At 37.1% G+C, this 21,271-nt stretch overlaps 1 protein-coding gene across 2 annotated transcripts; it reads right to left on the bottom strand.

Moving 5' to 3' along the window:
• Positions 1-1,749: 1,749 nt before the first annotated feature.
• On the bottom strand, positions 1,750-18,755 carry LOC114662376 (transcription cofactor vestigial-like protein 1). Of its 2 annotated transcripts, XM_028815796.2 has the most exons (5): positions 18,615-18,755; positions 18,448-18,486; positions 13,842-14,104; positions 10,716-11,129; positions 1,750-2,594 (listed from the first exon to the last, which is right to left on the bottom strand). In XM_028815796.2, exons 3-5 carry the CDS (start codon positions 14,050-14,052, stop codon positions 2,551-2,553), a joined length of 669 nt encoding a protein of 222 aa, XP_028671629.2. In that variant the 5' UTR covers positions 14,053-14,104; positions 18,448-18,486; positions 18,615-18,755; the 3' UTR covers positions 1,750-2,550. The 2 variants fall into 2 exon arrangements, with proteins under 2 accessions (XP_028671629.2, XP_028671630.2); XM_028815797.2 differs by lacking the exon at positions 18,448-18,486.
• Positions 18,756-21,271: the final 2,516 nt, after the last annotated feature.

Here is a 21,271-nt window from a genome sequence, read left to right as displayed (position 1 = left end):
TGAATTAATCAGAGCCATGTCCTGCCTTTAAGTGGGCTCCCAGTTTAATGAAGTATTTTGTATAGTTAACAACATAGAAACAACATAGAAAATAAAAACAGGTCACCCCACTTAAGGTCCTGTTTTCTTGACACTGATGACTGCTGATTTCGTTCCAACTTTCTCCTCAATTTAACTAAAGCTGTGCTTTAATTTGGTGCCTTTGTAGCAACACTGCCTCGTCACTTAATTGTCGTGAAAATATCATAAACTTTCATTATTCTAGGAAGGCCAGTTGGAGTCTTTTTTGATTTAATGTCAATTTTTGGTTGTATCAATTAATAATATGAAGCTGATATATCTTTACAAAACAATTTCTCATGAAGAGAAAGGCAATCCTGTGATATTTTTGGTATATGCATCTCATCTTCCTGTTGTGGCAATGTGTTCAGGCAGATTGCTGTCTATAAAACATGTGTTGGTATATTTGAAGAACTGCATAGTTTTAAAGAGTCAACTTCTATTATATAAACAGTTTATAAAAATCAGTCATAGAACAATCACAGTATTTTGTCTCACATCTGTTCATATACACACTTTCAAACACCCTTAACCCAATGATGGTCATGGGGAGCTAGAGTCTAACTGGTACCAGTCCATTACAGAGTTCACACTCACACACACACTGAGCCCAGTTTAGAGTCACCAATCAATGTAATCTTCACATCTTGGATACGTTAGAGAAAAAAAAAATGAAATCCTCTCTGACATGGACAGACACAGGCAGTGACCAGGCCACAAATTGTACCCAGTCTCCTGGAGCTGTGAAGAAGCAGTACCAACATGGGATTTATAGTGTATGCGTTTCACTCCACATCAGGGGGGTCCAACTCCTATCCTGAAGGGCTATTGTGGCTGCATGTTTTCCTTCCTGCCATTTTCTTCATTAGTTAATTAACTTTTTTCCCCCTTCATTTTATTTATCTTGTTTTTTAAGACTTGGTCTTGTGAATTGGTTCTTATTTCTTTAAATGGCAGCCAAACAAAGATGAGTTGTGAAGTGACCCAACTGATGACCAGCGGGGCCTCAAACTCCAATCAGTTTTGCTCCAACCAGTTATTTAATTACAATCCTATTCTTGTTGTTAATTATCCCATTATGTATGTTGTAATTCCATAGCTTATTGGTGTTCTTATTCTGCCACAGCAGACATTTTTAAAACTGTTGATTTTTCTTTTTTCTAAGCAGTCTGTCAAAATGTTTCGTGGACCTGAGCCAATAAACATTATCGAGACCTTCGCCTTTTTTTTATGATCAAATATTGCCAGATAAACACAGATTAGCTAGTCATGTGTTGGCTCGTTTTATATCTCATTATTGTTGGGCTGTAAATTAAGGAAAAAAGAAATAATTAAATAGTAAATCAGTTATAATTAAAGTAAAACACGTTAATTAGCAGACAAAGCTGGTCACTAATAAAGAAAAAGGTTAGACTGAAAACTTGCAGCAATGGTAGCCCTCCAGGCTCCCTGTTCTACATTATGTGCGTAACATAAATTCATTTTCCAGGGGCTTGAATATATTTCCTGACCACATACAGAATGTAAATTGTCTCTCCGTGTCACCGCCATCTTTACATTGCTCTATTGTGCTCGAGTCTAGAGTAAGGATAGCATCTTCTAAAACGCTGGTTATAACAAGAGTACAACTATTTATGGCTCCTAAACAAAACACCTTAAAGGCAACATACATTTGGACAACAGAAGCTGTTAAGTGCATATAGAGCATTTAATGTTTCAACAAATAATTTCAAACCAATAATACCAACAATAATAATAAAAAATAAAAATCAAGATATACATATTGAACTTAAAGGCTCTTGGGTAATTCGAACAGCTAATACAGTATACAGTATATGAATACAAATTTAAATGCATTTTTATTTACAAGCACATGCTAAATACACATAAGGTACCATACACACGTTACTACTTCAGATAGCTTCTTCCCAAATTACATTTCACAATATTGTACTTGGTTATATGCAGCCTCATGAGGTTGCAATTGTCTTTTGATCAGAAACAGATTTTTTTTCCAAGAAATTAAAGAAAAACTGATTACACCAGTAATTTATACTTATACAATTAAAATTAAGTCTTGTTGTCAGAAACAGTGCATTTAGTTTCAGGCCATTCTCACCACTAGTGACAAGACTCTTGCTTGACAACCAAGCATTTTGGTGACAGTGTTGTTTTGAGCTACATCTTGCTGCTGAGCTCCATAATTTTGTTCTATATCCAGATGTTCCAGTAAAATCATTTCCTAGTGTTTGATCTCTATATCAAAAGAAATTCACAGTTTTCTTGCCGTAGAGCCAGTTCCACAAAGGCTGTGAGTTCAAAATGTGCTAAATGCACAGGGGTGCAAGAACATTCCAAAATTCGATACTCAGTACAGGAAACAGTTGTGCAGAATGATTCACAACCATTGACTGAATTCTATATTGTAGAATGGTACATATTAGATGAATTTTAGGATTTTCAGTTTTGATAAAAAGCATACTTCTAAACTCAGTACCAATAAATATTTTTGCCCTTGTCTTGAGAGTGTATTCCTGAAAAACAAAAGAAAAAACAACATAAAATATGTATATTAGATCTTTCTGCTCAAACTTAACATGTTAATATTATGGGTCTTATCCTTAACACACCATCTGGATGAAGCTCCACATCAACTGTAGAACAAATTCAGCTAATCTTTATGTTATGCAGTGGATTTAACAGCCACTCATTTAAGGGCCTAGCAACATTTACTAAAACTAACAATCCTATTTCCTGGTCACTGAGGGCAGAAAGCAGCTTCCAGCGAGCAGTATACCATGTAACCATCATTACAAATATAATTCTGAAATTTCTGTGTTTAATGATATCTCAAGGGATACACTGTAAATTTGTTTCTTCCCATGACCTCAAGTAAAAGAAAATGTCTGGCCTTCATCAAGGTCTCTAGAAACTTCATCAGGTAAGGCTGGCTCTCAGTGCTGATTTAAGAATACTTCTTAAGAAACGTAGGAATGGACTAGAGGTCTGTCTGACCTGACATCCTTGAGACTGGTTTGGGAGTTTCATAACTCGGAGTTTGGGAACAACAATTTAGATTTAAAGCCATTTTGAGTCTGAGGTTGGGAGGTGACTGTCTGCTTCCAAAGCTCAGTCTCTGTGGCTTTTAAACGTCATTCTCTTGTCACTCTTAGGTTCAGGCATTGACCCCATGACATTTTTGGCATTGGCTACAGGCAGAAATATTGCTAAAACTTTTAGCACATTTTTTGTGTTAGGCATCAATCATATTTTAATCTTTTAGCTCAATTTTTTCATTTGCAGAAAATGCTAAAACAGTTTGGATTTTTGGTTGCTGTCACCTTATCAGTTTATACAAAAAGCAACAGACATCACCAAAAATTCTAAAACAGGATGTGATATTGCATAGAAAAGTATTGGAGCTACTGTACATGTGGATCCTTGTATTGATTGCAGTCTGGAGTGCCTTGTTTGTGGAGTTTTGTGCATTGGAGTGGGTTCTTCTTAAAGAAATATCCTTCTATAGGTCAAAGACATTCTGTTAAGACTACTGGCAAAGCTAACTTAATGCAGTGGACCTCAGGCCCATCCAGGATAGGTTACTGTTGGAATTGCCTTTACTTGATCTGATTTAAGCATGGAATGCAATTCTACAATAAAGGACATATTATTTTAAAATATATGTGACTATTTCATGGTTGAGCTAAAAAAATTAATACATTTGTTAAATAATTCTTTTAAGGAAAGCATCAATAGAGTTAATATAGTAAGGTATCTCAAACACAGGTTATTCAGTCTGGATAAATTAGCTATAACTTAGTACATCAATAATAGTATTTACTATTAAGAAATAACCCATCTACAGTGCATCCGGAAAGTATTCATAGCGCATCACTTTTTCCACATTTTGTTATGTTACAGCCTTATTCCAAAATGGATTAAATTCATTTTTTTCCTCAGAATTCTGCACACAACACCCCATAATGACAACATGAAAAAAGTTTACTTGAGGTTTTTGCAAATTTATTAAAAATAAAAAAACTGAGAAATCCCATGTACATAAGTATTCACAGCCTTTGCTCAATACTTTGTCGATGCACCTTTGGCAGCAATTACAGCCTCAAGTCTTGTTGAATATGAGGCCACAAGCTTGGCACACCTATCCTTGGCCAGTTTCGCCCATTCCTCTTTGCAGCACCTCTCAAGCTCCATCAGGTTGGATGGGAAGCGTCGGTGCACAGCCATTTTAAGATCTCTCCAGAGATGTTCAATCGGATTCAAGTCTGGGCTGTGGCTGGGCCACTCAAGGACATTCACAGAGTTGTCCTGAAGCCACTCCTTTGATGTCTTGGCTGTGTGCTTAGGGTCGTTGTCCTGCTGAAAGATGAACCATCGCCCCAGTCTGAGGTCAAGAGCACTCTGGAGCAGGTTTTCATCCAGGATGTCGCTGTACATTGCTGCAGTCATCTTTCCCTTTATCCTGACTAGTCTCCCAGTTCCTGCCGCTGAAAAACATCCCCATAGCATGATGCTGCCACCACCATGCTTCACTGTAGGGATGGTACCAGGTTTCCTCCAAACGTGACGCCTGGCATTCACACCAAAGAGTTCAATCTTTGTCTCATCAGACCAGAGAATTTTCTTTCTCATGGTCTGAGAGTCCTTCAGGTGCCTTTTAGCAAACTCCAGGCGGGCTGCCATGTGCCTTTTACTAAGGAGTGGCTTCCGTCTGGCCACTCTACCATACAGGCCTGATTGGTGGATTGCTGCAGAGATGGTTGTCCTTCTGGAAGGTTCTCCTCTCTCCACAGAGGACCTCTGGAGCTCTGACAGAGTGACCATCGGGTTCTTGGTCACCTCCCTGACTAAGGCCCTTCTCCCCCGATCGCTCAGTTTAGATGGCCGGCCAGCTCTAGGAAGAGTCCTGGTGGTTTCGAACCTTTTCCACTTACGGATGATGGAGGCCACTGTGCTCATTGGGACCTTCAAAGCAGCAAAAAATTTTCTGTAACTTTCCCCAGATTTGTGCCTCGAGACAATCCTGTCTCGGAGGTCTACAGACAATTCCTTTGACTTCATGCTTGGTTTGTGCTCTGACATGAACTGTCAACTGTGGGACCTTATATAGACAGGTGTGTGCCTTTCCAAATCATGTCCAATCAACTGAATTTACCACAGGTGGACTCCAATTAAGCTGCAGAAACATCTCAAGGATGATCGGGGGAAACAGGATGCACCTGAGCTCAATTTGAGCTTCATGGCAAAGGCTGTGAATACTTATGTACATGTGCTTTCTCAATTTTTTAATTTTTAATAAATTTGCAAAAACCTCAAGTAAACTTTTTTCACGTTGTCATTATGGGGTGTTGTGTGTAGAATTCTGAGGAAAAAAATGAATTTAATCCATTTTGGAATAAGGCTGTAACATAACAAAATGTGGAAAAAGTGATGCGCTGTGAATACTTTCCGGATGCACTGTAAGATTAAATTTTCAAAAAGTTATTTAAACCATTGTTCAATAACTAACACAGAATTTCTCAAAGGTAACACCTTGAATGCTCAAGCACAATGAATAATCTTAAGGATTTCTTGTAATAGCAGTTCAGAATTAATTTAATTTCACCTTAAAATGAACTTGATGAATCCTTTATAAACACAACTTCAAAATTAGTATGCTTTACTTCTATCAAGGCTATGTGGAGATGAATATTTGTGATGACATATGGCAATGAAGACTTTCAGAAAAAAATGTTTCAGTGAAAAACTACAAAACTACAAAGATCATGTGATGAGGAAAAAAGTAAAACTACCATCTTGAGGAATTATAAGCCCTGAGATGAAATGTAGTAAGCAATCCATGAATCCCTTATTTCATAACATCTTAAATACAGAGTGAACGGTGGTGGGTCTAGACTACTCTACATACTGGCCATAATGCATGCCACTCTCAAAAACACTCGGATGGCATGTCAGTCTATAACAGTGTACACAGAAAATTCTACATTTCAGTCAACAATTAACCTGGCAGCATTCCGTTGAATTGGAAAAAGCCCAAAAAGAACATACAAAATGTTGGAAAGTTGACACAAAAGCTTAACAAAAGCGGACCACTCTCTCCTTCAGATTTATTTGACTACCTAACTGTAATTTGTTACAAAATTCCTATTGTGTGAAGACTTTCTGACTGATTTTCATCTTCAGTGCATTTTGCCACTGTCCTTGAGGAAATATTTCATTATTTATGTGGAAAAATTTGCCAGATTTGTTTTTTGAATGTTTCTTGGAGAGCTGGAGTAGGTCTACATGCAGCCTCCTTTTGCTTGTCTGGGTAAGGCATGTCCCTCCTTCCAGGTGTACACTTGGCTGCTCTTCCTCTGACAGCTTCTGGTGTTTCAGTCTTTTAAACATTGTGCTGACCAGAACTCCACACAGTATTCCAGATGTGAGCTCACTAGCCATAACAGCACTGAGCTTGAACATAGTTGAGTAGTTTATATGATATATCCCAAACATTTTAAAATATTTTAAATTGCTTCTGCACATTACTTGTTAGATGAGAATGTTGTTTTAGTGTAAATATTTAATGTGGGGCTCCAGCAGGCTGAGTGCACCCTGAGAGACAGTCGTCCACCCAACATGACCTTCTGGTGTCAACCTCTATAGTGCAAAAACTGAAACACAGCCAAGGTGGTGGTGCAAGCAGAATGAACCATAACAGGGCAGGGCTAGAGGTATGGAAAAGCTACAAATACTGATGTATGCCTGTAGACCACACACCAACCAGTGAGTGGCATCGTAGCAACAGAAACAAAGAACTAAAGCAATGGCTAAAATAGAAAATAAACAAGAAAAAAACAAAATACTTCTTAGTGAGTCCTGACATGTAGAGGAAGCAGCAAGTGACCCTGACATGACAGGCACATGTTTTTTCTGTGACTTGTTTTTAATATAATTCTTTATCAGCTGTTTATATCCAACCATCCATTATCAAACCTGCTATATCCTAACTACAGGGTCACGGGGGTCTGCTGGAGCCAATCCCAGCCAACACAGGGTGCAAGACAGGGAACAAACCCTGGGCAGGGCGCCAGCCCACCACAGGGCACACACACACACCAAGCACACACAAGGGACAATTTAGAATCGCCAATGCACCTAATCTGCATGTCTTTGGACTGTGGAAGGGAGCTGGAGTACCAGCTGTTTATATTCATAATTAATTTTATTTTTATGTATATGTTTATATTGTTTACCTTGAAAGGTGTTTTTTTTATCTTTATGTACTGTATGTATTTAGTTTGTGGCCTCCTCAGGATTTTACTCTTATCTCCAAATACTCCCTATATTCAGTGTACATCCATGTTTTAACGTAAGTGTGAATCACACTGTATAAAACAGAGAGATGCTGATGATCTCAATCACTGTAAAGTTTTTATCTCTTAACTAGAATATTTCCTTCTTAACAATTAACCAGCTTACAATAAAATTTTGGAAGTTATCACTGATAAGAATGAGTTTCAGATCCAGGAATAAATTTCCTTGAAAACTCAAACAAAAGCTTTTTAATTATCAACACAAATCAATTCTCCAAAACCAGAAGTGACTCCTGCACTTACCTAATAAAATAAATATTTTAAAGAAGGGTAACAGCTGTTTGGATGAAAGTTTTGAACCCATTCATTTTTATTTTAGGTCTTTAACACCTAACTTTAATGGCAAAAAGTGCAATCACAATTAAAGGGCCTTCTGCACTACTTGTACTTTGTTGTCTCTTGGTTGCTTACAATTGCGCAGCTCACTCTCACAGCTTTCTTCTTTTTGTATTTAAGATTTCCAAACCAAGCTAGCAATGTATAAGTTTAAATCTGCTCAATATAAATTCTATTGAAAGCGTCAGAAGTCTAGAATAAAGTCAAAACTGGTTCTGTTTCTGTAGACACTTAATGTGTTGCTTCCTCTTCTTGGTGTCTGTTTCATTTAACAATGTTCAACAATCCAATGACTGTTACTTGTGGGAGTATGATGTCACATATAAAATCGATTATCATTTCTTTAGTTTTTCTCACAATAGAAAACATTTCTCATACTAGTTAATATTATCCTTGAACCCTACATCATGAGATATGTAATTCTCATAAAGTATTCTCAGTGAATCTTTATCATATTTTTAAATGTAATTATTCTTATATTTGTGAGGAGAACCTCTATGTGGATTGAATCATAAAAAGGGGAAAGGACACAGTCCTGTAAAGATTCGGTTACAAGGACAATGCGTCAAATAAGTAAATATTCCCTTTCAGTCTTAGTGTCCTTTCTGTCAAAACCTAAATTCAAGTTTTGTATAATCTGCTCTACAGTAAGGTAGGACTGAGGGGCATTAAAAGGAGATGGGAAGTCTACCAACTATGTTTCTTGATATCCATCTAGTGGCTTTTCAAAAAAGCTGGGATTTCCTGAAAGAGTGGGGTAAAAACAAATGGCTAGGTGGACGGATGAATAGCACTCTATATGTTTCTGTTGCTACTTACTATTGATTTACTGTTAAATATGAAATAAGTACTGGAAACTAGTTTAGCTATTTAGAAGACTTTAAAATCATTTAAGTTTCTATTTTAATGGTAAGTAAGTACAATAGCACAGGGTGCACTATAACCAGCAGCAACACACTACTCAGTTGTCTCAAATGGTGCTTATTTAGTCTCCATCTAGACCAGCACTGAAACCTTGACCCGCATTTGACAGAGAGCTGTCTGCCAGTCCATATTGGGTACGTGTTTAGCATGTCCTGTTGTGCTGAGCTTTAAGACATATGCTGGGCTAACCATCCATAATCAAGGAGAACCCTGCTCTTGACCTTCCATTTTTTTGCTTGCCTTAGCTGATGCCTTTAAATAAACATTACTATTTATTATGCATCATGTTTCCTAGTCCTTGAATTTACTCTGTAGATTCAGGAACACCTAACAGTTCTCTACGTTTCTAAACAAATGAGCGCTGTTGTTTATTGTTGTCTGGGCTTTTTGTGCACAAGGCATTCATTGTATAAGATTTTGATATATTAAATTCTTACAATGAATGCTTTGGTGTAGATAACAATGAATCTTATAGAGAAGCAGCTAATTGAGAATCAATTGTAATGGTGTATGTTTATAACAAAGTGGACACTTTAAAAATATTGAAAAAAAAAGTTAAGGTTTTAAGAAACAGTTTACACAAAAATAGAAGAAGTCATGCTTTTTATGGGATTATTTGACTGGCAGGCAAGAAACAGAATAATGAACTAGAAACCAGCTGGCATATAAAACTGTTTACTCATACAATAGAATAAGTATTTTATATAAAATAATGTACATTTGTAATTACCTGGTTTCACTCCACTTCAGCTTTGCTTCATATGTTAGATTAGATTATATATGATAATGAATGTAAAAAAGTTAGTTAAGTGGTCTCTATTAATGCAGACCTCTAAATTTAATCACATAATTAACATCCGACATTTACGTTCCTATTGTTCATAAACCAAGTTTTGAATTTCTCAGCAGAAGTTATTTCACCGTTGCTGCTCCTACCTTGATTATTTTTTGTACCATGTTTGTTCTTTAATATTGTAGTTGGGCTTGATCTGTAAAATCTTTTTTTTTTCTAAAACACTTTTTGTTTATCAATATTGCTGTGATTCTCATTTGGTAATGTTATAATAATACCAGAAATAGATATTGGGACTACTTGGGTATTAGAAAACAACCATGCTTGACAGATTAAATGCTCTCTTCTTGTTTGTGATTCTTCTTATATTACTGCTGTCCTCAACTCGTATAGCTCCTTTCCACACTTGCTTTTTGAAATCTATCAGAACACTTTCATGGTCCTGCTAGCTATCTCCCATTGGTGCATCTCCTCAATTTTCTGCATTTTTCTTGTTTTATTTTTATTGTATGGCTCATTTAAAATAATTGATATTGAATTGTAATATTCTATGATATTAATGGGGCAACATTAACTTGTGATTGATTGCTTATCAACTAGCTGGTTATATTTTTTTTAATAAAACTCCATTTATAACATCATTACAGTACTTTTTGTTCAAAGAAATATTACAAAGCTCCAAATATATTTATATGTAACTTGTAATTTTAAAAGCTTTCTTGACCAAGAATGCACTTACCTTCCACAAAAGTTAGAAATTTTAAGTGCGAAAGACAAAACATTATCAGAAGAAAGTAAATATATCATGAGTGATAATCATTAAGGAATCCTTCTGTCGGACTGCAGAAAGTATCAAATTAGATATAAAAGAACTCAAACCCACGTACTCTGACCGAGAATCCTGGCAGCATCTGACATAAGGCAGGATACATCCCTTGACAGTGTACTACTTTCCAACATTCACACATTCATTCCTACACTCACACAAACAAAAAAATCAAATTATAACTCAAATACATACCATAACTTTACTGTTTTACATTATTTTGAAAAACGCAGCCATTTATCAGTTTTCAAATGCAAAAAATTTGGGCATATCAGATACAATTCTACAGATTGTTGCTTATAAATTCAGCAAATACTATAACAGTAAAGAACCACTTATCTGAGATGCATATTTTATAGCATTAGCAGATTTCCCCCCAGAACAATAAAATATTTATTACTACCTGAATCAAGGGTCAAGCCAGACCCAAGAGCAGATGGTTTGTTTCCTTCCCAGGATGGTAAAACCTGTGACTTAGAAGCTGCGTCGAGATTGTTTGCCACTGGCACCTTCTCACTATGAAGAAGATTGAGGAAGGAGCTAGCGTACTGTCGCTCAGAGACTCCCGCGGGGTGGTCTTGCCCAATGGCCTGTGCATACACACTTGGTGGGACTCCAAAGGTACTGTTGCTGCTACTCCTGCCAGGCAAGGCCCATAGGCCTGGGGGTTGATTAGGAGTGCTGGGCAACCCTTCTGAATGTGGATGCAGATTGGCTGGAGAAGAAAAGTGAATTCGAGAAGAGCTGGGAGGTGGATAAGAATTATCTATCCAAGATTGTACAGGGAAGCTCCAAGGGACAGGTACTGAGGGGTCACCTAGAAGATAAAGTATCATTTGATGTTTTTCTTATTTACATTTTTTACATATTTTTCTTTTGACTGTCTTATGCTCTAGAAGGTGTTACACATCACAGAAACAAAAGATACTGTAACTGACGCTAAATGTCTGGCCCAGTAATAAGAAAAACTACAATAGGACAACTTCCTTGAACACTTGAAAATTCTCTATATCCAACTGACTCATTAAAAATGTATTAGTGCAGACAAAAAAAACTTACCAATTCAAAGAAGTCGATTTTATTGTATTTTTTTGATTTTTATAAGAAAAATCATAAGAATAACAATGAACCCCATTTAAATTAGTTCTAGTCTTTAAAGGGGCAGTTTTTGATATTCGCACTCATTTTTATGGACGCTTGTGTCTGTATCCATATTGTTTTCATACCTGTTGCTTGAATATTTGATCATCTGTATTTTTCCTCCAAAACCCGAAAAGTGCTTTAAATGTAATAAAAATGTCTATAATTTATCATGTCACTATTAGTGGCTGAAATTTTGACATTATGCTCTCACTTGATTTATTTTTAAGACAGAGACCTATTTTTGGTTCCACAAGTCTATCAGATTTCTGTATTTCGCTGTCATACTCAGAGGAGGACAGCAAAGGCCATATTGTTTATTATATTTGCATAATAAATTAAATAAGAATCAGAATGTTAAAGTGTAACCCTTCAATAACTCTCCCGCTTTTGAATGTGACATTGCATTACTTCCTAATTTCAAAAATGTAGATATTAGATATTACTAAAACATTTTGAGCTCCTCAACTAATTTAAGGAAATTCGTGCTAATTTTTGATGATGTTGAGTTATGCAAAGGTACATGGGAGAAACTGGAAGTGGAGAGATGCTGTAGATTAGAAAAGCCTAGGATGAAGGGAACCATATCAGTAAATTGATATACATTCTGCTCCTACACTGGTGAAAAGAAGAACAGAAAAGTGAAGTTTGGAGCAGATGATATGGAAGGTGGAGGTTCTAGCCTCTAGAGTGGAGGTCTTTTGGTACTTAAGATCAATGATTAAAAGGGGCAGAGAATTAGTGGAAGAAATTAGACAATCCAAGCAGGGTACAAAAATGAACAAAGTGTAGCAGAATAATCTGTGACAAAAGAATAGCTGCAAAGACAAAAGAAAAATAAATATACAAGACAGAACTGAGACCAAAAATGTTGCCTAGTGCAGACACTTTGGGGACTACTAGACGATAGATTGAAAGAATGGAAGATCAAGAGCTGAAAATTCTGCAATTGTTATGCAGGAGTGAACAAAACAAAATTAGGTACAAAATTGGCATATTAGGGGAAACCTAAAAGTAAAATGGATACTGTTGAAAATAATGGAGAGGAAACTCCAATCAGACATGTTTAAGGACAAGAGAAAAGCAGTGTGCTAAGAAGTGTAATAGAGATGAGAGTTGCCAGTTAAAAGAAGAAGAGAAACACAGAGGGAAAAATGCACTAGAGGACGATTTGCAAGACGTAGGATGTAATCAGGAAATGACCAGAAACAGAATGCAGTAAAGAAAAGAGATAGACACTTCCATCAGGGCAACTCCATTTAACGGAAAGGAAGATCATGAAGAAGGTGGGGGTATATAAGCCAAAACATATCTTTTTAGACAAGGAGCAGATATATAAACATTTTATAATAATGATACTGATCCTGTAGAGCAGGGGTGTCAAACTCTGGTCCTGGAGGGCCGCAGTGACCACAGGTTTTCATTCTAACCATCTTCTTCATTAGTGACTAGTTTTGCTGCTAATTGACTCCTTTTGTTTTAATTCACTCGACTCAGGCCCCTTATTTGTTTCTTTTTACTTAATTAGCAGCCAAACAATAATGAGACCCAAAACAAGCCACCACATGGCCAGCTTACCTGTGCTCATTGCACTATATCTGAAAATAAAGAAAGGTGGAGGTCTCAGCAAGGTTGATTCTTCTCAGGTCACTAAAACATTTTGGTCGGTGTTCTTAGAAAAACAGAAAATCAACAGTTTTGGAAATGTCTGCTGTGGCAGAATGAGAGCAGCAATAGGCCACAAAATTAAATAACGAATTTAATTAACAGCAAGAATGGGCTTCTCATTAAGAAACTGGTTAGAGTGGAATTGGTTGGAGTTTGAAGTTCCAATTAAGCTGGTCATCTGTCGGCTCGTCTCATGTCTCATTTCTATTTGGCTGCCATTTAATGAAGAAAAGAATCAATTCAGAGGATTGACTCCTTAAAAACAGAGCTATTAAAATGAAGGGAAGAGGAGTTAATTAGCAGTGAAAACTGGTCACTGATTAGGAAAAGGGTGAGAATGAAAACCTGCAGCAACTGCGGCCCACCAGGCCTGGCGTTTGACACCCCTGCTGTAGAGTGTCCGAAGGAGCCATACATCAAAAAAGAAGGAATGTTCCCTTTTCAACACCTTATTCCTAAATAAATTATTCTGTTTGACACTGCTGTTTTCCCCTCTTCCTGTTGAAAATATGTGTTTAAATGTAAAACCAAATATTATAAGTAAATTCTTTGTTTTTTCTAAAGCTATGATAAATAATGTGAAAGGACAGAACTATGTTTAGAAAAACGCCTCAAAATCTTTAGAAACACATTTAGGGCCAGAAGGAGGTCAATTAAGAACCATCACTCTATTATTATTTTCCGCTCAGTGAAAAGAAGGAGAGGAGAAAATGTCACATACTTGTACTTTCCTTTCCTGGCATCTTGCTGTTCTTGCCCTTGATACTGAGGTCTTTGGGCTTGTTGACTTTGTTGAGCGCACGGGAGAAATGTTCATCCACCACACTATTGATGTCTCCCTGGAAATAGGTGAAGAGGACACTGCGGGACTGTCCACTGGCGTCTGCCAGTTGTTCAACTCCACTAGGAGATGGTCGCAGGTCTTCCTCCATCACAGTAACTCTTTATGAAGTCTCTGTCGGTTACTCAAGTATACTGATGCTACTGTTCCGGGGATGAAAACAAAGAAAATAATCTTCCATAGAATTTTCATTTGGTACATTCACACTGTAAAAAGTAACACTCTTTGAAAAGTATGATATTAAGCATGCAAGTCAGTATGAAGCAAATCACATGCCACTCATCATTTTCACTCACTTTGAGGACATCTGTCCCAGCCTAAGCAAGCACAGCATAAAGCCACAATTGGGACTGTGTGCTGTATATAACGATTATTGCAATGTAAAGCATTGTGTTCCATTTCCATAACTTCAGTATGACACGATTGCATTGGGAGAGCTCTATTCAGGTATTCAAAACGGGCAACTTGCATTTGTGCTTTAGGTGGCCTCAAGATACCAAAGACAAAAAAAATAGTGTCCCTGCATTCAAAATAATCTTTTAAAATATATAAACTGAAAATAAATATACACATATATTTTCAAACATGCTAAATCTAATTTAGAGTTGGTGTCCACAGCCTAACCCAGTGGCTCTCTGACAATAAACCTGAATTTGAACCATTGACAGGGTGTAAGTCATAGGCAGGCACACCGTAACACACATAATGAACCAATAAAGACACACTCATTGACCTAACCTGCACGTCTTTCAGGATGACCTCAAGATATAAATTTCAGAACCTAGGCCTTTTCTCCTTTTCCAAATGCACATGTGACTGTAAATCGAAGCACATACAGAAGGGAGTACAAGCAGTCTTCACATGAAGCCAGTAAATATCAATCTTCTTCTGTTAATATATGAATGAACAGGCTCCTCGTACCCTGACTGCAACAGTCTTTCAATGAAGTTTGGTTCTCTGTTCCAAGCTCTCCTTGTACTATCTGGTCTTATTTCATTATATTCTTTCTGTCACAAAGTCATTGTTCGCTCCCTCTAAAGCTGGATCAGAGAGGGTAACATTTCATACTCCTCCACCTTCAGGGGTTATAGGCTCATGTTCTGTATGGTAGTGCCTGTCATCTGCTAAATAATATCATAACTATATTTACCCTTACATATGTCCAGAAGGTATCTTAATGTTTGCAATTTAGATTTGTTTTGCTTTCTTGCACCATACCAGAAGTGGAGACACATACTGTGAGTGTTAGAGGGGGAGATTTGGTCCTCTTAGAATTTTGACTGCTGATATATACTTCAGTTCAATTGGAGAGCAGGGTGGGGAGACCCTGAGAGTTTTAAGCCCAGAAATATGCTAACATATGTGGTCCCTCTTAGAGTTTGTACCACTACATTTCATCTGAGATTAGTGCAGGCACCAAAATATCTGGGATGCATGTTAATAAGCTAAGAAACACTGCCAATAAGAAACAAAGACTGCTGTGAAAAGTGCAGAAATGCCAATACTAAGTACTGGTGTGTATCAGCCCATTTCAAGCCCCGTTTGTGCACAGAACAACAGAATGAAGTACAAAATGTTACTAGAGCCATCCACTTGCTAATAAAGTGGAATGAAAAATGGAGTTCAAACTACTGTACCTCCTCAAAGCTGAATCAGAGATCATTTTACAGCTTTTATGGAAATGTGCTAAAATTTTGACTTATGGCTCCCTCAAGCTAGATGTCAAGGCCTTATCTGGACCCGATGCTTACACAGCCTTCTCTTACTATGGAGGGTCTGCTGACCCAGTCACCCCAACGATTATTTAAATATTTAACTTTAATTGAAGAAGCATTCCAGTAATGTAGAATGCAAGTTGATAAACACTCTGCTAATTCACCAACTTCCATAAATCCGTTTATGCCAGAAAAGGTTATAGTTTTTACCATTCAGTATGACAAAGAAATTATAGAGATCATTCATATTTCACTCTTGTCTGAGTTTAGAACTGTACAAATTAAGTAAAACATTTCATATCATATTTATTAAATTATTAGTAACATTATGTCATTTTAACTGATGCTGTCATCTATCCATCTATTAGGTTTTTGTACTATTCCATAAAAGTTTGAAATATTATTCCAGATTTATAGTGACAGTCCAAGTGCATGTCACTTTATGTACCCACATCAGTTGGACACAAATCCAAATTGCAGAGTTTGTAATTTTTCTCTGCTAAAACATTACAATGACATGTCATATTTGTCTTATGGCATAGTGGCTAATATGTCTACCTGACAATATTACGAGACTGGGCTGAAACCCTGTCTGTTTGCATGTTCTCTCTGTGTTTGTGTGTATTTTACTTTTCATATTCAGATGTATATGTTAGACTGATTGGTAACTTCAATGTGTATGTAATGAGGTGGGCACTCCATGTTAGCTCTGGTCAATGATTAGACCAAGTGTCTTTGAAAACAAAATATGCATGAGATTGCTAATATTGCTTTCCCCCTTTCATATTCATAATATATTTTCTCCCCCATTAGCCCATTTAAATGACATCCATCCTTTTTCGGAACCCACATTTTTAAATTAAAGTGTTGTGGAAAGACTATCCCAGTCATAATGAATGCACAGCAGTAAACAGTCATGCAACTGGCACCAGTCAATTGCAGAGGGCACTCAAATACAATTACCCACTCCAGTTTTGAGCCACCAGTTTACATGCACACCTTCAGAATGTGGAAGGAAAAACTAGGAAGCAAAGAGCACACCTACAGAGAAAACATGTAAACTTCAGGGCAAGAACTGAAGCTACCACCCCGGAGCTGTCAGGCAGCAATATTAATCACTGTAGCACACTGCCTCTGATGAGTCATTGCAAAAGGGTGCTTTATTATATTTTTTAATGGTTACATTGTCTATAATACTTATAAGATTGTTGTAAATGACATGTATACTTGTTTATGTTGAAATTTTTACTTCTGCTAAATTAGAAGAACCTGACAGTACTAATATGTGTTTAGAATTAAGCATGGTGAAATAAATAAATGTTACAATTACTAAAATCAAGCCATCTGCTTGGTTGACCCTCATAATCTGGATGGGATATTTTTTAATAATATTATGATTATTAAATTTGTTTTTACTGTTACTTTGAAAATAAGTTGAAATTTAAAAAGAAATTTGGAAATAATGATAAAAGCTGATCTGTCAAGCTGATATTGTGCAATTAAAAACATAACTGGTTTCATAATGTTTTCAAATAAGTGAGAATAAGAAAAGATGATAACCAGCGCAAGTCAAAAGGACACAACACAATTTTGTCAAATTACTCCATATAGGAGGTAAAAGTTCTTGATGTATGGTAGTCGAACTAAGTATTGAAATAAGAAATGTCATTCTACATTGCAGTATAATAAAACAGCCGTTTCGCAGCAGTGAATGATCATTTACATCTTGAAGAATGGTCGTGCAGCCTTCACAGCAAAACGAAGGTCGTGTTTTAGGACAGAGTATAGGTGGTGACGAGGCTCTGTACCGGGTGAATGTCAGAGTTCATGTGTGTAAATTACGGTATGTCTCCGTTCAGATCCCCTGCTGCCCCGTCAAGGGTGGGTTTTCCCTTCTTAATGATTCGTCCTAAGGCAATTCTGGATTGGCAAAGTGGATGGATAAGCATTTCCAAATTTTCAGCAGATAATGGGTTTACTGTTTTAATAAAGAATTCTGCAGTACGCCTTAGCACATCTGATACACGGCCGCCTTAATCTTTGGTTAAATGACTGTGAAATCTGTGGAGAAGTGGATGGATCTTATTTCCTCTGAGTTGTTATTATTACAAATATGGAAATATGAAACAATCTGACTCCGAATATTTAAATGTAAAATAGACGACACTTTTATTGACTATACAGCCAAAGTGCTAATGGAACACGGATTCGATTCCTTGATAGGTCGATGCTTGTGTGGAATTTTCCCATTCTCCATGTGTTCTTGTAGTGTCTATCGGTCACTCCGGTTTCCTAAAAAAAAATGCGTGTTAGCTTGAGTGGTGCGATTGTGTCGCCAGAATAACCAGGCGTCCCGGCTGGGACGGACTCCTGCTTTACACTCATTCTTGCCGTAATTGTCATTTTATTCATTCAACACTATAACGCTTAAGACTAAAAGTAAATCTGAAAAGTCGCTAGGCTTGTATAACAAGGTGCAATATTCGTGATGGGTTTGACTCCATAGTGTATTACCAACAGGAAATTTACTGTGCTTATTTTTTCCAGGATGTTAGATTAGTTTAAATGCGGGCTTTACCGCACTACGCAAAAGTCAATCAAACGACAAGTCTCATCGCAAATTATGCTTGTTCTCTTTTTAGGCATGTCGTGATTTACAGTCCCGTCGCAAGAACTGGTGTTTCCTCAAGCCCAGTTAAATATACTGGTTACACTACTAGATCGTTGCAAAGCATTTTCAGTACACGTTTATTTTCTCGCGCTTCACTTACCGTGTCATTTTAATCGAATTTTCTTTAGTAACTGAGCTTCTGAAAGAAAGTATAGAAAATGTTTATTTATTTATTTTAACAAATGAAAGATACCAGCTGAACGTGGTAGTCAGCCTTTATATCACCTAAATCCTAATAGCTAACAAAGTGACAAAATATGAACTTACATGCGCTTACTCGAGTCTTATCTGGTAATCTTTCTTCTCTCTGCTCACACTGCTGAAATTTGTCCCATAACGTCGTTAGCCATCCTGCGACATTAGGTACAAACTCGGTTAAGCGTCTTCCTCTGAACACTACCTGTCGAATTTCTAGTTTCTCAGGACAGTTTGGAGAGCATCCGAAAGCTCATTTTCTATTGGACGGGAAGCAAGAGCACGCCGATTCCTTTCTCTCCGAGCCAATCTGCTATCTTCGCTCACCAAAGCTCCACCCCTCAACCTGCAGACAGGTATGAACAGAATGCACTCGGACAGGTCGGTCTGGCTGCGGCGGTGTCAAGACAAACCGGAGTCACGCCTTAAGCGCTGGAGTTGGGTAAATCTCCGTGAAAGAGTCAGTTTGTCTTTAATGGAATCACGAGAAAAAACCAAGAATACATACTGTAGCTCTTTTAACACCTTCGGTTCAACATAGTATTCCGTTCGAATGACCTGATAATCTTTTATATTTATCTCAGGGTTTTATTTATAAGCAAAGGAACAACTGACATTATTCGGCATGCATTAAAAAAACTGCTATACATTTCTGCCACATACAAAGTTGCAAAAAGAAAAAAAACAGTGCTGAACACACATCACACATAGATAGATAGATAGATAGATAGATAGATAGATAGATAGATAGATAGATAGATAGATAGATAGATAGATAGATAGATAGATAGATTATTAACGACTGCACCAATACATTCATCTGTATGCAACTAAATACCAATAAGATGTTAACCATTCTGGATTTGTTTTGAATGTCAGCAGTAAATGCAATATGTCTCCATACACTGGAGGTAGACTGGAAACTTGATAAGGTTCAAGTTCCCCGTTATGCTTAATAAATGTATAACTCTGTTCAAATAAAGCCATCTCTTTTTGACCATGTACTTTACATATAAAGGTGTTTGGGATGGTGTTTGTTGGTAAAACCATTGTATAGAATATCCCCCTTTTAATTATTATTTAGGGGGAATTTCGTCCCTTTTAAAGAGTATACAAATCTGTGAAGTTTCAGTGATTTTTGTTGTTTCTGAAGTTACTGTATACAATCAGAACTGCACAACTACACATCCATCCATCCATTTTCCAACCCGCTGAATCCGAACACAGGGTCACGGGGGTCTGCTGGAGCCAATCCCAGGGCACAAGGCAGGGAACCAATCACGGGCAGGGTGCCAACCCACCGCAGGACACACACAAACACACCTACACACCAAGCACACACTAGGGCCAATTAAGAATCGCCAATTCACCTAACCTGCATGTCTTTGGACTGTGGGAGGAAACCGGAGCGCCCGGAGGAAACCCACGCAGACACGGGGAGAACATGCAAACTCCACGCAGGGAGGACCCGGGAAGGTCTCCCAACTGCGAGGCAGCAGCGCTACCCACTGCGCCACCGTGCCACCACAACTACACATGTCTTAGTAAATATATGCATGGAAACGGGTCTATATTATTATATTAAGATTTACTAATACTTACATTTATATAAAAAGTGACCTTTAAAAAAATCATGAGGCTTTCTTTATTCAAGAATGGAAGTGCTCTCCACCACATACAAATGCAACATCCATGTACTGTGCTGCCATGCAGAAGAGTAGTATGCATAACCACATGCAAATACACACATACTTAACTGTTGTGCTTATTAAAAGTACCTCCTGGAGTTTTCAATAACTGTTATGTCGCAATATAGAATAAAGAAACTAATCTGCACATTTCTGCTCCCGGTGGAGGAAAACGTGAGGACAAAGAAAAAAAAAAAACACAGATTCTAGGAAAACATGAAAACTCTGTAGTACAGGATTTTAAACCAAGATGCACAATCTTTTTTTTTTTTTTTTTATTGCGGGATGATGGCGAAATCAGTGTCTATTATTATGTACCAGTAGTATTATACAAGACAGCTATTTAGATAGATTTATAAGGTCACTACTGTCACGTGTCAGGGAAATTTCTACTTCCATGTGCCATTTCAATATGCGACATGTGGCTACATGTATTACCTAAATAATTGTGAAACTTTTATCCTCTTCACCTGAAATATCAGATTATTGACTTAAGACACAGAAAATAAACGAATGTAAAAATAATGAAAGATTGTGTTGGATAGTTAATTGGAAATATCTAGATAGATAGATAGATAGATAGATAGATAGATAGATAGATAGATAGATAGATAGATAGATACCGTGTATTCACAAATATGACAATGTGAAAAGTCCGTTTTTATTTGACAAATAAACATTATACATACAGTACAATATGTAGTGAAATGCTTAGTTGCTAAACTACAAGACTGTATTTAAGAAGAAAGTAAAAGGACAATAACATATACTGTACATGACTTATATCAATAAAAATAATGATAAATGAGTTCAACAGTATGTATTATAATAAAATTCTAAAGTAAGTCATGCCTTTTTCTACCCCACTTAATCCACACCAGGGCTGAAGCCTATGCCAGATTGCATGGGACACAAGGCAGGAACAAACCCTGGCCAGGGTGCCAATCCATCACAGGGCAAACACGCTTGCACACACCACACACATTAGGGCCAGTTTAGTAGTGCCAATTCACTTGACCTGCATGTCTTTGGACAGTGGGT

This window comes from Erpetoichthys calabaricus, chromosome 12 (genome assembly GCF_900747795.2).
Source record: "Erpetoichthys calabaricus chromosome 12, fErpCal1.3, whole genome shotgun sequence".
In the NCBI taxonomy this organism is placed as follows: Eukaryota; Metazoa; Chordata; class Cladistia; order Polypteriformes; family Polypteridae; genus Erpetoichthys; species Erpetoichthys calabaricus.
The sequence above is the reverse complement of the archived record's forward strand: the minus strand, read 5'-3'. Positions and strand labels throughout refer to the sequence as shown.

Excerpts from the sequence above, each read along its gene's own strand:
- LOC114662376 (XM_028815796.2), bottom strand. The coding sequence starts at position 14,052 with ATGGAGGAAGACCTGCGACCATCTCCTAGTGGAGTTGAACAACTGGCA. Across the intron at positions 11,130-13,841 it reads GCCAGGAAAGGAAAGTACAA|GTGACCCCTCAGTACCTGTC; the intron begins GTATGTGACATT and ends TTTATCTTCTAG. Across the intron at positions 2,595-10,715 it reads TGGCTTGACCCTTGATTCAG|GAATACACTCTCAAGACAAG; the intron begins GTAGTAATAAAT and ends TTTGTTTTTCAG.